Below are 14013 nucleotides of genomic sequence, written 5' to 3' on the forward strand. Positions count from 1 at the left end.
GTTCTGCTGTCACTCATGATGCCACGCCCCTCTCAGTTGATGCCACGCCCCCCACGCCAGATCGGGGCCAAAAGTCTGAACCTGAAAAAAAAATTTGAAACTGAAAAAAAAAAGAACTGAAACTGGAAAAAAAAGATGTGAAACTGAAAAAAAAAGATTTGAAACTGAAAAAAAGATTTGAAACTGAAATAAAAAGATTTGAAACTGAAAAAAAGATCTGATACTGAAAAAAATAAAATTGAAACTGTAAAAAAGAATTTTCAGGTTCAAATTTTATTTTCAAATTAGCAAAACTTTTGGCCTTGATTTGGCTCCATAGCTGTACAGACACTGCAGAATTTGGTTGCTTTCCTCCTTCTCTGAGTTGGCAGGCTGAGGGGAGACCACTTTATATATGTTAAAGCAAGAAAAAACCTGTTTTTCATAATAGGTCCCCTTTAAATGCAAAACAGTTTCTGTCAGATCAGGGAAAGAAAAACTCAGATAAATATAATGATGGGTTCACAACCAAACACATCTTATCCGTGTGTGTGTGTGTGTGTGTGTGTGTGTGTGTGTGTGTGTGTGTGTGTGTGTGTGTGTGTGTGTGTGTCCACATTCATGTGTATGTTAATACAACAGTGCATGTCCCCTCATTAGATAACTGGTGATCCTCTAAGAATAAAAACTGCCGATGTGCAAAGAAACGAAGGATTACGATCCATTAAGTCAATAAAAACGAATCTAAACTTGGCTGGTGTTTTTCAGTCTTGTCAGTATTTAGTCACAATTTTAATGTTTTGCTGCCAAATAATGACTCATCAGTTTATGTCTTGTGAAGTCACAATTTGCAGCACAATATCTTTTATGTACATTTTTTTCTTTATTATTTTAAACATTTTCCCATTAAAATTCAATCTGTAACGTGAAAATATGCAGAAGATCAAAGGTTTGGTTTAAATACTAGTTCAACATCACAACAAAAAAGAGTTGATTCAAAGAAAACCTGGCAAATTCCCATGATAATGTTTTATACTTGGGATGTCGTAGACAAGTTCTACCAAAAAAACCTAAATATGTATTTTTTTTTTTTTTTTTTTAAATCTTAAAGGGGATATTATGTTAAATTCGATTCACAGACTCAACAGGAGTAACTTATTTATTCACGTTGGTATAGCTGCAGCCTCAACCCTGCTCCCTTTTCGATTGGTCAGGCATCAAACTACCACTACAACTTTTGAGTCTGCTGTTTTTAATCGAGAAATAATGAGCGAAAAAGTTGCCTATTGAACATGTTCACTGATTTACTTTGACTTCTCTTTGCCTCATCATATCGGATCTGGACAGACGAACACGTTCTCTTATCTTCAATAAACAAAATATTTTCCTGTGAAAGGAGCCCAGCATCCCTTCTAGCGGAATTTAAGCATACGTTTACAGGTTTTGAGTTTTAATTGATTAAAGTTTTGAATAACTTAACTTCTGAGATTTATTAAGTATTTTTTTTTTATTTAATTCACTGGGAAACCAATAACGATAATTTTTAGGTTTTCATCCCTTTTATTATATATAAGATGTGCAATATCTGCCAATCTGCCAGTCTACCTCACAACACTCCACCTGCTTTTTTTTGTTTCTTCTTTCAACCAACTGTATATACTGTTCATATTTCTGTGATTATACATATTTTATATATATTTTTTGTATTTTTTATATATTTTTATTTCTGACTTTTTAGTCTTTTTACCCCTCCCCTGCATGTGTGTGCTAAGTGTACTGCTGCCAACAAAAATAAGTTTCCCCACTGAGGGAGAAAATAAAGGATATCTTATCTTATTAGAAGCAAATCAAGAATTTGGTAAAAATTTGATTGAAATGACACTGACATTTTCCAGATTCATCAGCTCGTAATCAGCACCAACCATCTGCAGAATCTAAAAGCAACGCCGTGTGCCTATTCACCAGCCTAATTCGTGACATATCTGATAGCTTAAGACCTAAATCAGGGGCTGTTTATACACGTGTTTCTGTTAACGGGAAGGAAAATGCACCAAAATTACAATTACATGTTAAATACCTGCAGTGAGCTAAAAAACATTAATCTGTTGCCAAATGACGGTTTAGTATCTCCATGGACTGAGGTATGCTCAGCAGAGGTGTCAAAAGTATTCACATTCATTACCCAGGTAGAAGTATAGATACTAGAGTTTAAAAATACTCCTGTAGAAGTTGAAGTATCAACTCAAGTTTTTTACTCAAGTAAAAGTATAAAAGTACTGGTTTCAAAACTACTTAAAGTATAAAAGTAAAAGTAATGTAAGGGGAAAAAAGCAATTAAGGACAAAAGCCATTGAAAATGAATGCATCTTAGTATAATGCAAATATATTAAAGAAGCATATATGTGTACTATTGAGCATTAACATGTGTTTCAGAGAGCAGAAGATATGATGACTAGTTGCCTATAAGTATTGTAATGGTGCAAAAAGTCAAACTTCAGAGGCATGTTATCATTTATCCTAACCTTTATTGGAATGTACATCCAAGTTTAGTTGCAGGAATCTGAGGGAACGGATGTAAGAACAAAACTGGACAAGAACATCTGAAACAACCACAACCAAATTCACTCTATCCGGATGGAGCAATTTAACTGGATAGTTTTTTTTTAAAGGCCGAAATGAAATAGAGTAACGAGGCTGTTTTTAAAATGTAAGGAGTAAAAAGTACAGATAATTGCGTGAAAATGTAAGGAGTAAAAGTAAAAAGTCGTCTGAAAAATAATTACTCCAGTGAAGTATAGATAACCAAAATTTCTACTTAAGTAAGGTAACGAAGTATTTGTACTTCGTTACTTGACACCTCTGATGCTCAGTGCATGGAGAACTCCATGCTCACATTACATATGTCAACATTATTATGTTATTTAATCATGTATTATTTTAAAAATGGGGGTGGGCATAGCATGTTCCCTTTAAGTGTGCTAAATTTCCACAGCACATCTGTTTTTGTGACTGGACCTCGTAAAATGCAACTCATAACTTCTCACGTCTCATTTAGTTGAGCTTATTCAGTGAAGAATAAATAGGTCCGTGCCTCAGGGCGGGAGGAGATAAACATAAGAGGGAGAGACACAACAGAAGAGCGGATCTGTGCTTCACCGGAACGCGTAGCTCTCGTCATCGTACTCCAGCTCGTCGTCGTTGTCCTCCCCCAGCTGCCCGTACCGAAACTTCCTGTACACTGTGCCGTCCTTTCCCATGTAAACGATGTCCTCGTCCTCGTCGTCCTCGTCGTCCTCGTCATCCTTATTCCCCGGGCGGCGGTTGTCGATGTCGACCAGCTGATCCTCCTGGAACCGGCCTCCAGAGGAGCCGGCCCGGCCGCTCTGGCCGAACCCCCCGCCAGATCCCAGCTTCTCGTAGCCGCGGGGGGGGAGGTCCGACTGTGCGCTCTTGGACCTGGAGTGTCTGACGAGGAAGACGACCGCCACGAGCGCCAGCACGAGCAGGACGCAGGCGAAGATGAAGATTGTCAGGCTGCCTCTGAACTCCTCTTCCTCGTCATTCCTGAATGCCAAGTTGGTGCTGAGAACACACTCTCCTGGAGAGAAAAACAGCAAGTCCACAAACGGATGTGATATTTATTTCATTTCATTTTTATTTATTCCATATAGGGTTGCAAAGGGGTGGAAAATTTCCTGAAACTTTCCATGGGAAGTTAAACTGGGGAATTTTGGAAATATTCCAAATTGGAAACTTTCCATGGGAATTATGGGAATTATTGGGAATTTATGGGAATTAACTGGAAATTGGGGGTAATTTAAACAAACTGTATCATATCCAAACATTAGCACCTAACTTACCAGCTAGCTAGCTACTGTGTTAATACATTTTTATTTAATATTTGCAAGTTAAACATTAATACCATTATAGATCAAATATATTTACCCCATAATATTATCAAAACTTACTGACTTTATATAGTCCGTGGGCTCAAATGTGTGGCTTCAATAGCCTTGTGCTTTGAGCTCAAATGTGTGGCCTCCAGGCTTCAAGAAATCACCTGTGCATGTGATGGAGGAATGCACAGTGCATGTAGGGGGCGTGGCCTCAATAGCTTCCCTGCAGGAAGCAATGTGCTGTGTGCATGTGATTGAGGAGTGTACTTGCATTAAATCTGGTTGTTTCAGCCAAGACTATGCTACAATATATTTCCCCCAACTATATTTAAGTTCCCTGTTAAGGGCCAACCTTTAATTCTGTAAATTTCTTATTTATTCTCGTTAATTTCCGTTAATTCCCATATATTCCCGTTAATTCCCATGGAAAGTTTCCAACTTTGAAAATTCCCGGAATTTTGCAACCCTAATTCCATATCATGGAAATAGTTCACATATGTTCCATTCCACGATGGAAAAGGGGCAAGAAGAAGAAAGCCTTATATACCAAGCCCCTTTCTCAAAAAAAATAAAACAATTCATATGAAGATGGTCTGTCCGTCTGTTCAACAATCACTACTTATATAATACCAAAAAAAAGAAATAATGAAAAAAACAAAACAAAAAAATAAGAAAACATACACACTAACTCACCAACAATATAAAAACAAAAACAACAAAATATATTTTACCCGTTAAATTCATATTGTCTAATTGTGTTGTCTTTATACAATTTCTTGAACTGTTGAATATTTTTGCAATCCTTGAAATCAGTTGTTAAGGAGTTCCATAATTTTACACCACATACTGAAATACACATTTGTTTTAAAGTGGTGCGTGCAAACGGATGTTTAAAATCAAATTTCCTCCTATGGTCCTTATCTTCTGAACTAAACACAAAAAAACGTATATTTTCAGGCAATATTCTGCTTTTTGCATTGAACATAACCAATAAAGTCTGTAACTCAATAATATCTTTAAGTTTAATTAATCCTGCATTGATAAAAAGTCCATTGGTGTGTTCTCTTGCCTCCTTTTTACAGCGAAGTGTCCAAAGGGCAAGAGAAATTACAGGATGACAAAATTCACAAGGCACTCAGCACATAACACGTGAAGCTCAATGTTTTGGAAAAGGAACGCTGATGTGGATTAGGAGGAAGTAAAGTAGAAATGCTATTATAGATGCTCCTCCTTCACGGTCATTACAACCTCCGTATAAAAACTCAATTACTTGAAACCCTCAAGGTTTTTTTTTTTTTTTCCAATTACAAACCTTAAAATTACTGAGCTGAAGTTTTTTTTGGAGAAAATTGAGGTTACAGCTACTGTGTGATGAAGACTGGTGGGTTTGTGTTTCGTTCTGTGTTGCTAGTTCAGGTGGAGATTAACTGATGACGGTCAGCCAAAGCAGAAAAATTAGAAATGATTACTTTGATATCAAATTATAACTGCCATTTTCCGCTTTCCGGATGTTTTATAGAAGAAGTGATCAATCAAATATTGCAACTACAGACGGATCATTAAAAACAATGAAAGTCTAATTAGTCACCGGCCTGGTGTGCTCTACGAGAGAGATGTGATTGGGAGATATATAATTTTAATTAGTATAAATCATTCCCGCCTACCTGAAATCTTTCCACCCTCAAGTCATAACGCAGCCCCGTTTTAATTTACTTTTATTAAAAAAACTAAAACAAACAAACATGGGGCTAGTCTCCTCTCTTGTAGCTCGTAGACGTATTCTACTTCAATGGAAGGACCAAAAACCTCCATCTCCCAACTCTTGGTTGAAAGACCTGATGTCATTTTTATATTTAGAGAAAATTAAATACGGTATTAGGGGTTGCTCTGATAAGTTTTCTTATATTTGGGAACCTATTCTTTCTTTCGTTAATTCTTTGGCATCCTTGGAAGATTAATTTAATCTGATTTAACTTAATTACAGAGAAGTATGATATTGCTAACCATGTCTCATTTTTTTTTAGGGTTCCTCTTATGTCAGTTTATTTTAATTTGTATTTATTTATCTTATTTTTTTTTTTTTTTTTTTTTTTTTTTTTAACTTTTTTTGTTGCTGCTGTTTTGCGTGTCCTGTATTTTAGTTTATTACTTTATTTTTCCTATTATTATTGTCTTCAGTCAGAGTTTGATTGGTAATTGGTACTTACTTTGGGACCTGTTTATAATTACGTATTTTGCAGTGTGTGTGTTTTGGGGTGTTTGTTATGTTAAGTTTTGTGTCCTTATTTATTTATTTATTTATTTTTTTTAATTTTATTTAGTTATTTATTTATTTATTTTTTTTTTTTGAGTGTGTATGGTAAAATATAAAACGGGGTATTCTGTCGAACCCTTTAAAAGAAATGTTTATTGTGTAATATAATTTACATGGATTACCCAATAAAGAAACATGTTAAAAAAAAAACATGGGGCTAGTGGAGCCGACCTCGAGTCTCGGTGCAGTTACAGCAGTCCTGCTGCGGCGTGGCAGCATCCTCCCCTTCGTCTCCATGACGACAGCACAGCAAGCAGCGCCCGCCAGCTTCAAGGATGGCTTGAGCGGGACACACGGTGCAGTCGGACGGACCGGGCCCCCGGCACTCCAGGCAGGAGCGCTCGCACTCCTCACAAGTGGGATCCGAACCCTGCGGAGGGGAAGCAGGACGGAGAACGCTAAATGAAAATGACCAACATCCTCTCAGCTGAGTGAATTAACTTGCATCTCTGTCTGTCAAACGGTCTCAATCAGCTGCTTCTCAACAGGAGCAGGAAGACTCATTTAGAAAATTAGCCGCATTAATCGTTGTCTCTCGGCTTGTTTGAGGCCGCTCCCGGTGCCGTAATAAGTCGGTCTGATAAGAGTATGGTACCTAGGGTGGCCACCTTTCAGAAATAGAAATAAGGGACGCCCTGATTTCAGCAGCGCAGGAGCCAAAAAAAAAAAGCCCCAAAACTTCTAAACTGAATAAAAATGTGTTTATTTTATATGAAAAAACGAAATGCTTTGATTTAAAGTTTAAAGTGCTTTAATAGCATTGAACTAGCATGACTGTACAGAAGACAACCATACTAGTAACTGAAATATCCTCCTATGCTACGTATGTCCACATCAGCCCAGATGTATAATATACATACAGGTGAAGAATATGGTGTAAAAGTTAATTTATTTCAATAATTCAACTAGAATATGGTGTAAAAGTTAATTTATTTCAATAATTCAACTAGAATATGGTGTAAAAGTTAATTTATTTCAATAATTCAACCAGAATATGGTGTAAAAGTTAACTTATTTCAATAATTCAACTAGAATATGGTGTAAAAGTTAATTTATTTCAATAATTCAACTAGAATATGGTGTAAAAGTTAATTTATTTCAATAATTCAACTAGAATATGGTGTAAAAGTTAATTTATTTCAATAATTCAACCAGAATATGGTGTAAAAGTTAACTTATTTCAATAATTCAACTAGAATATGGTGTAAAAGTTAATTTATTTCAATAATTCAACTAGAATATGGTGTAAAAGTTAATTTATTTCAATAATTCAACTAGAATATGGTGTAAAAGTTAATTTATTTCAATAATTCAACTAGAATATGGTGTAAAAGTTAATGAAAATACGGTACAAATCGTGTCCCGTATTAGTTCAATACGGGACACAACATTTTTTTCTCAAATAAAGGACAATTCCGTATTTTACGGGACGGGTGGCAACCCTAATGGTACCTCAGGCCCAAACATTAGTTGAAATTATTTTGGTGAATGCCTGGGGTAAACCTGTTTTTAATTAAGAAAAAGAAAATTAGGTTAACATTTTTAAAATTGAAAACTATAAAAGTGGAGTTACCGTTATAACGGGATACTGGCCGATGTCACACAGGGATTCACACCTGCCCGTTTGACAGCAGGTATCCAGGGGTAGCAGGAGTCACAGGACCGGGAAGCTTTTCCTGTAAAAACACAAACTCAAACGGTGAGTCTGGCGAACATCAGTACTTCTCTCCCAAAAACACTTTCAAAGTTTCATTTCATCAAAAACAAAGAGCAGCATGCCGTTAAGTTCAGCGGTATTTGGACGATCACAAAGGGATTTTACGTAAACCAGTCAAGATATGACCAACGTGAGGATTTTCAGCTTTAATTCAAGAGGTTTCACAAAAATACGACACAAGTTTGGAATAACAGCCATTTTAAGTAGAGTAGCGGTCATTATAAGTAGGCCTGTGTTGAAAAAAATCGATTTCCCAATTCTAAATCGATTCTCATATTAATTCCTAAAAATCGAAGATCGATTTTTAAATTTTTTTTAAATTTATTTATTTATGTATTTTTTTTTTTTCATCATTACATTACAACTTTTGGTTATTTTTTTTGTTTATCCCCAAAAAAGGAATGTTTTGTTGGACACGAGAATAACTGGTGCCATGTTTTTGCCTTTAAATATGTTTAAAGGTATGAAAACATTAAAGTGTTAGGTTATTATTGTATAAATTGTCTATATTTCATTACTTTATATGCTGTCTTGGGGTTACATTTGCAAAAAATGCTGAAAACCAAATGCTCAAAAATTAAAAACCAAAATAGACCGAAAAATGGAACAAATAAAAAGGGAATGTGGGAAAAAAATAAAACCGATTTCATCCGTCTCCTGTTTCCTCCCTGGATCTGTTTGGTAATTCTGACCCACATGATGTTTCTGAAAGCAGTTCTATCAGCATTCTGGGAGCTGATTGGTCCTTACAGCATCATTAGCTGCCAATACTTGCTGATTAATCTCAATATAATACTAGTAGTAATATTTTGCACAACTACAGTCATATAATTCATGCAACAGCTCAAAAAACAGTTTTAATAACACTAACCAAATCAATATCGGAATCGAATCAAATCGGATCCAATCAAATCTTGATAATCGATTCTGAATCTTAAGAATCGGACATCGAATCGGTTCTTGACATTTGAATCGATCCCCAGCCCTAATTATAAGTATACCATCCTTTTTTAAAACTTTGATTTAAAATCCTTTCCAGTCGAAGGTCTGGAGCTGATAGACATCACGACATGCTGAGTTTCCTCCCCTGGAGATGTTTTGTCAGGCAATTCAATTCAATGCAGCTTCATTTATACAGCGCTAAATACCCGGCAATTATCTCAACACACTTCCAGAATACAGTTCAACTAGTTACAATTAAAACAAAGCCAATATAAGAATAACTATAGTAATTATTGCTTTGTTAAGGAACAGATGTATCATGACTTCTCTAGGATTACAATCCTCCACCCTGGGCAAGCACCGGGCGACTGTAGGCAGGAAAAACTCCCCTTTAACAGGAAGAAACCTCTGGCAGATCCAGGTTAAGGACGGCCATCTACCTCGACCGGTTGGGGGGTTGAGAGGACCGGGAAGCTAGGAAATGGGCGATATTTTTACCGTTCACGAATAAACCGTCAAAAACAATTCCCCACGGTAAGAATTTGTCATCTCACGGTAAAAACGATAAATTCCTGTTTGTGACGTTTTTGTGTAAAGATGATTTATGGTTCTGCGTTAAATCGACGCACAACGTATGTGAAGGAAGGAAGGAAAGGAAGGATGATATGAGCCAGAAAGAAAGAAAGAAAGAAAGAAAGAAAGAAAGAAAGAAAGAAATGAGCCAGAAAGAAAGAAAGAAAAAAAGAAAGAAAGAAAGAAAGAAAGAAAGAAAGAAAGATATGAGCAAGAAAGAAAGAAAGAAGGAAAGAAAGAAAGAAAGAAAGAAAGAAAGAAAGATATGAGCCAGAAAGAAAGAAAGAAAGAAAGAAATGAGCCAGAAAGAAAGAAAGAAAAAAAAGAAAGAAAGAAAGAAAAGAAAGAAAGATATGAGCAAGAAAGAAAGAAAGAAGGAAAGAAAGAAAGAAAGAAAGAAAGATGTGAGCAAGAAAGAAAGAAGGAAAGAAAGAAAGAAAGAAAGAAAGAAAGAAAGAAAGATAGTGAGCAAGAAAGAAAGAAAGAAAGAAAGAAAGAAAGAGAGAAAGTAAGATGTGAGCAGAAAGAAAGAAAAGAAAGAAGAGAAAGAAAGATATGAGCAAGAAAGAAAGAAAGAAAGAGAAGAAAGAAAGATATGAGCAAGAAAAGAAAGAAAGAAAGGAAAGAAAGAAAGATATGAGCAAGGAAAGAGAATGAAAGGAAGAGAAAGAAAGAAAGATATGAGCAAGAAAGAAAGAGAAAGAAGAAGAAAGAAAGAAAGAAAGAAAGAAAGAAAGATAATTGAGCAAGAAAGAAAGAAAGAAAGAAAAGAAAGAAAGAAAGATATGAGCAAGAAAGAAAGAAAGAAAGAAAGAAAGAAAGAAAGAAAGATATGAAGCAAAGAAAGAAAGAAAGATATGAGCAAGAAAGAAAGAAAGAAAGAAAGAAAGAAAGATGTGAGCAAGAAAGAAAGAAGGAAAGAAGGAAAGAAAGAAAGAAAGAAAGAAAGAAAGAAAGAAATGAGCCAGAAAGAAAGAAAGAAAAAAAGAAAGAAAGAAAGAAAGAAAGAAAGATATGAGCAAGAAAGAAAGAAAGAAAGAAAGAAAGAAAGAAAGAAAGAAAGAAAGAAAGAAAGAAAGAAAGATGTGAGCAAGAAAGAAAGAAAGAAGGAAAGAAAGAAAGAAAGATATGAGCAAGAAAGAAAGAAAGAAAGAAAGAAGGAAAGAAGGAAAGAAAGAAAGAAAGAAAGAAAGAAAGAAAGAAAGAAAGAAAGAAAGAAAGATGTGAGCAAGAAAGAAAGAAAGAAGGAAAGAAAGAAAGAAAGAAAGAAGGAAAGAAAGAAAGAAAGAAAGAAAGATATGAGCAAGAAAGAAAGAAAGAAAGAAAGAAAGATATGAGCAAGAAAGAAAGAAAGAAAGAAAGAAAGAAAGAAAGAAGGAAAGAAAGAAAGAAAGAAAGAAAGAAAGAAAGAAAGAAAGAAAGATGTGAGCAAGAAAGAAAGAAAGAAGGAAAGAAAGAAAGAAAGAAAGAAGGAAAGAAAGAAAGAAAGAAAGATGTGAGCCAGAAAGAAAGAAAGAAAGAAAGATATGAGCAAGAAAGAAAGAAGGAAAGAAAGAAAGAAAGAAAGAAAGATATGAGCAAGAAAGAAAGAAAGAAAGAAAGAAAGAAAGAAAGAAAGAAAGAAGGAAAGAAGGAAAGAAAGAAAGAAAGAAAGATATGAGCAAGAAAGAAAGAAAGAAAGAAAGAAAGAAAGAAAGAAAGAAGGAAAGAAAGAAAGAAAGAAAGAAAGAAAGAAAGAAAGAAAGATGTGAGCAAGAAAGAAAGAAAGAAGGAAAGAAAGAAAGAAAGATATGAGCAAGAAAGAAAGAAAGAAAGAAAGAAAGATATGAGCAAGAAAGAAAGAAAGAAAGAAAGAAAGATGTGAGCAAGAAAGAAAGAAAGAAGGAAAGAAAGAAAGAAAGAAAGAAGGAAAGAAAGAAAGAAAGAAAGAAAGAAAGAAAGAAAGAAAGAAAGATGTGAGCAAGAAAGAAAGAAGGAAAGAAAGAAAGAAAGAAAGAAAGATATGAGCAAGAAAGAAAGAAGGAAAGAAAGGAAGAAAGATATGAGCAAGAAAGAAAGAAAGAAAGAAAGAAAGATATGAGCCAGAAAGAAAGAAAGAAAGAAAGAAAGAAAGAAAGAAAAGAAAGAAAGAAAGAAAGAAAGAAAAAAAGAAAGAAACATGTGAGCCAGAAAGAAAGAAAGAAAGAAAGAAAGAAAGAAAGAAATAAAGAAAGAAAGAAAGAAAGAAAGAAAGAAAGAAAAAAAGAAAGAAACATGTGAGCCAGAAAGAAAGAAAGAAAGAAAGAAAGAAAGAAAGAAAGAAAGAAAGAAAGAAAGAAAGAAAGAAAGAAAGAAAGAAAGAAAAGAAAGAAAGAAAGAAAGAAAGAAAGAAAGAAAGAAAGAAAGAAAGAAAGAAAGAAAGAAAGAACGAACAGTGTTTTGGGGGTTCCAAAGACTGAATGTGGTGATAGATTTATAGTTACAAAGGTGGAGTTGAATTGGTATTTTTTTTATCGTCATTTTTATCGTTATCGGGATAAATGCCAGAAATAATCGTGATACATTTTTTAGTCCATATCGCCCATCCCTACCGGGAAGAGGATGTGTGTGCAACAACAACAGATCAGGAGCACATGCTGGTGATGACATTATAGAGTTGGGGTGGAAGAGAACAGACTGAGGAGAGGTGCATCATGGGATAATCCAGGTCTACTGTACAGCAGCATCACTAAGGGATGTTTTAGGTTACCTGGTCCATCCCTAACTATAAACTTTAGGTTTTAAGCTTCATCTTAAAGGTATAGGAGGTGTCTGGTTCCAAAACCCAAACTGGCAGCTGGTTCCAAAGGAGAGGAAGCTGGTATCCTGAAGTTTCTTCCTCCCATCCTACTTTCAGAAGGACAGTTCTGGTCAAAAACAACTTCCAGGTTCTAGTGGTGTTTTTGTCAGCCTGTTTCAATTTTAGTTTTAGTCTAGTCTTTGGATCAAGCTATCATTTTAGTTTTTATTAGTTTCAGTCACGTTCATACTCCTTTTAGTTGTGACAAGTTTCAGTCGACTAAAAGTCTGAGCATTTTAGTCTTATTTTAGTCAGAATTGTTCAGGACCATTTTAGTCTCGTTTTAGTCAAAGATTGTATTTAGCCAAACCCATTTTACAATTCAAACCAGGTCATCTTATTATTATTATAATATTATTGTTACCTTATAGACTCAAGAATACATTCATTCTAGATACAGAAGACGCTTTAATTTGATAAATATAAAAAAAATATGTATTTTTTCCTGTGATTTTGTGGCCGCGACTGGGATTGAGGACGTGACGTCACCCAGCAGCAGAACTAAAACAGAGGAAACTACTTAAAAATGTATATTAAGAAAAAATATTGTTTTCCGTTAGAAAAAAAACTAGAGACTTTGACCTTATTTGGGGACCTTTTTTGGATTTTTTGCTTTTATTGGACTAATGATCGGAATCATCGACTATATTAATGAATGTGTTTACACAGGACTTGATTATTTAATTTATTATTCATTTTTGTTCTAGTATTGATAGACATATGTTAAATGATTTTGAATGATGTAATGATTTTGTTTGTTTGTTTTTAATTATTATTATCATTTATTTATTTTGGTTTAATTAATGTTATGAAAAGTAAAAAAAAAAAGGGGGGAAAATATTGATAATTATATTGTTATTGTAAATCTTATTTCTTTTTTTTTTTAATGCCCTCAATAAAGACATCTATACAAAAAAAAAATGTATATTAAGGATTTTTGTTATAACATTTCGCCTCGTTTTGGTCAACGAAAAAGAAGAAACATTTAACAGAGGTTTTACTTTGTAATATACATTTTAGTCTCGTTTTTATTCATCTACAATTTTGCATTATATATTTAATTATCGTTATCGTCCCATGACCAGCATTCGTTTCGCCTCGTCTCGCTTTTTCGTCAGGTGATAAAGGTTCGTTGACGATGATATTTAGTCATAATTTTCATTGACGAAAGCAACTTTACCAGGTTCCTAACTGGAGTACCGGAGGCCGAGGTGATGCCATCTAGAGCAGGGGTCGGCAACCCAAAATGTTGAAAGAGCCATATTGGACCAAAAACACAAAAAACAAATATGTCTGGAGCCGCAAAAAATGAAAAGTCTTGTATAAACCTTAGAATGAAGACAACACATGCTGCATGTATCTATATTCGATTTAACTGGGGGAAGTTTTTTTTTCATTACGCACTTCGAGAAAAAAGTCCAAATGTCGAGAAAAAAGTTGAAATGTTGAGAAAAAAGTCCAAATGTTGAGAAAAAATTCAAAATATTGAGAAAAAAGTTGAAATTTTGAGAAAAAAGTTGAAATTTTGAGAAAAAAGTCGAAATATCGAGATTAAAAAGGAAAGGAAAAAGTAAGAAAAAAGAGAGAAAAAAAGGAAAAAAAGGAAAAAAGAAGAAAAGAATAGAAAAAAAGAAGAAAGAAAAGGAAAAAAGAGAAAAAAAGAAGAAAAAAAAGAAAAAAAAAAGGGAAAAAAAGGTCAAACATTTTTTAAAAAGCTCCAGGAGCCACTAGGGCGGCGCTAAAGAGCCGCATGCGGCTCTAGAGCCGCGGGTTG

At 34.5% G+C, this 14013-nt stretch overlaps 1 protein-coding gene across 1 annotated transcript in view; it reads right to left on the minus strand.

Moving 5' to 3' along the window:
* Window positions 1-3131: 3131 nt before the first annotated feature.
* pcsk5a (proprotein convertase subtilisin/kexin type 5a) overlaps window positions 3132-14013 on the minus strand; it is a 93827-nt gene continuing 82945 nt past the window's right edge. The window contains 5 exon segments of the mRNA XM_061733588.1: window positions 3132-3577; window positions 6361-6559; window positions 7763-7810; window positions 7812-7832; window positions 7834-7865. Of these exon segments, the coding sequence (XP_061589572.1) occupies window positions 3132-3577; window positions 6361-6559; window positions 7763-7810; window positions 7812-7832; window positions 7834-7865 (746 nt within the window).

The sequence above is a fragment of the Cololabis saira genome, chromosome 11, assembly GCF_033807715.1.
Source record: "Cololabis saira isolate AMF1-May2022 chromosome 11, fColSai1.1, whole genome shotgun sequence".
Taxonomy (NCBI): domain Eukaryota; kingdom Metazoa; phylum Chordata; class Actinopteri; order Beloniformes; family Belonidae; genus Cololabis; species Cololabis saira.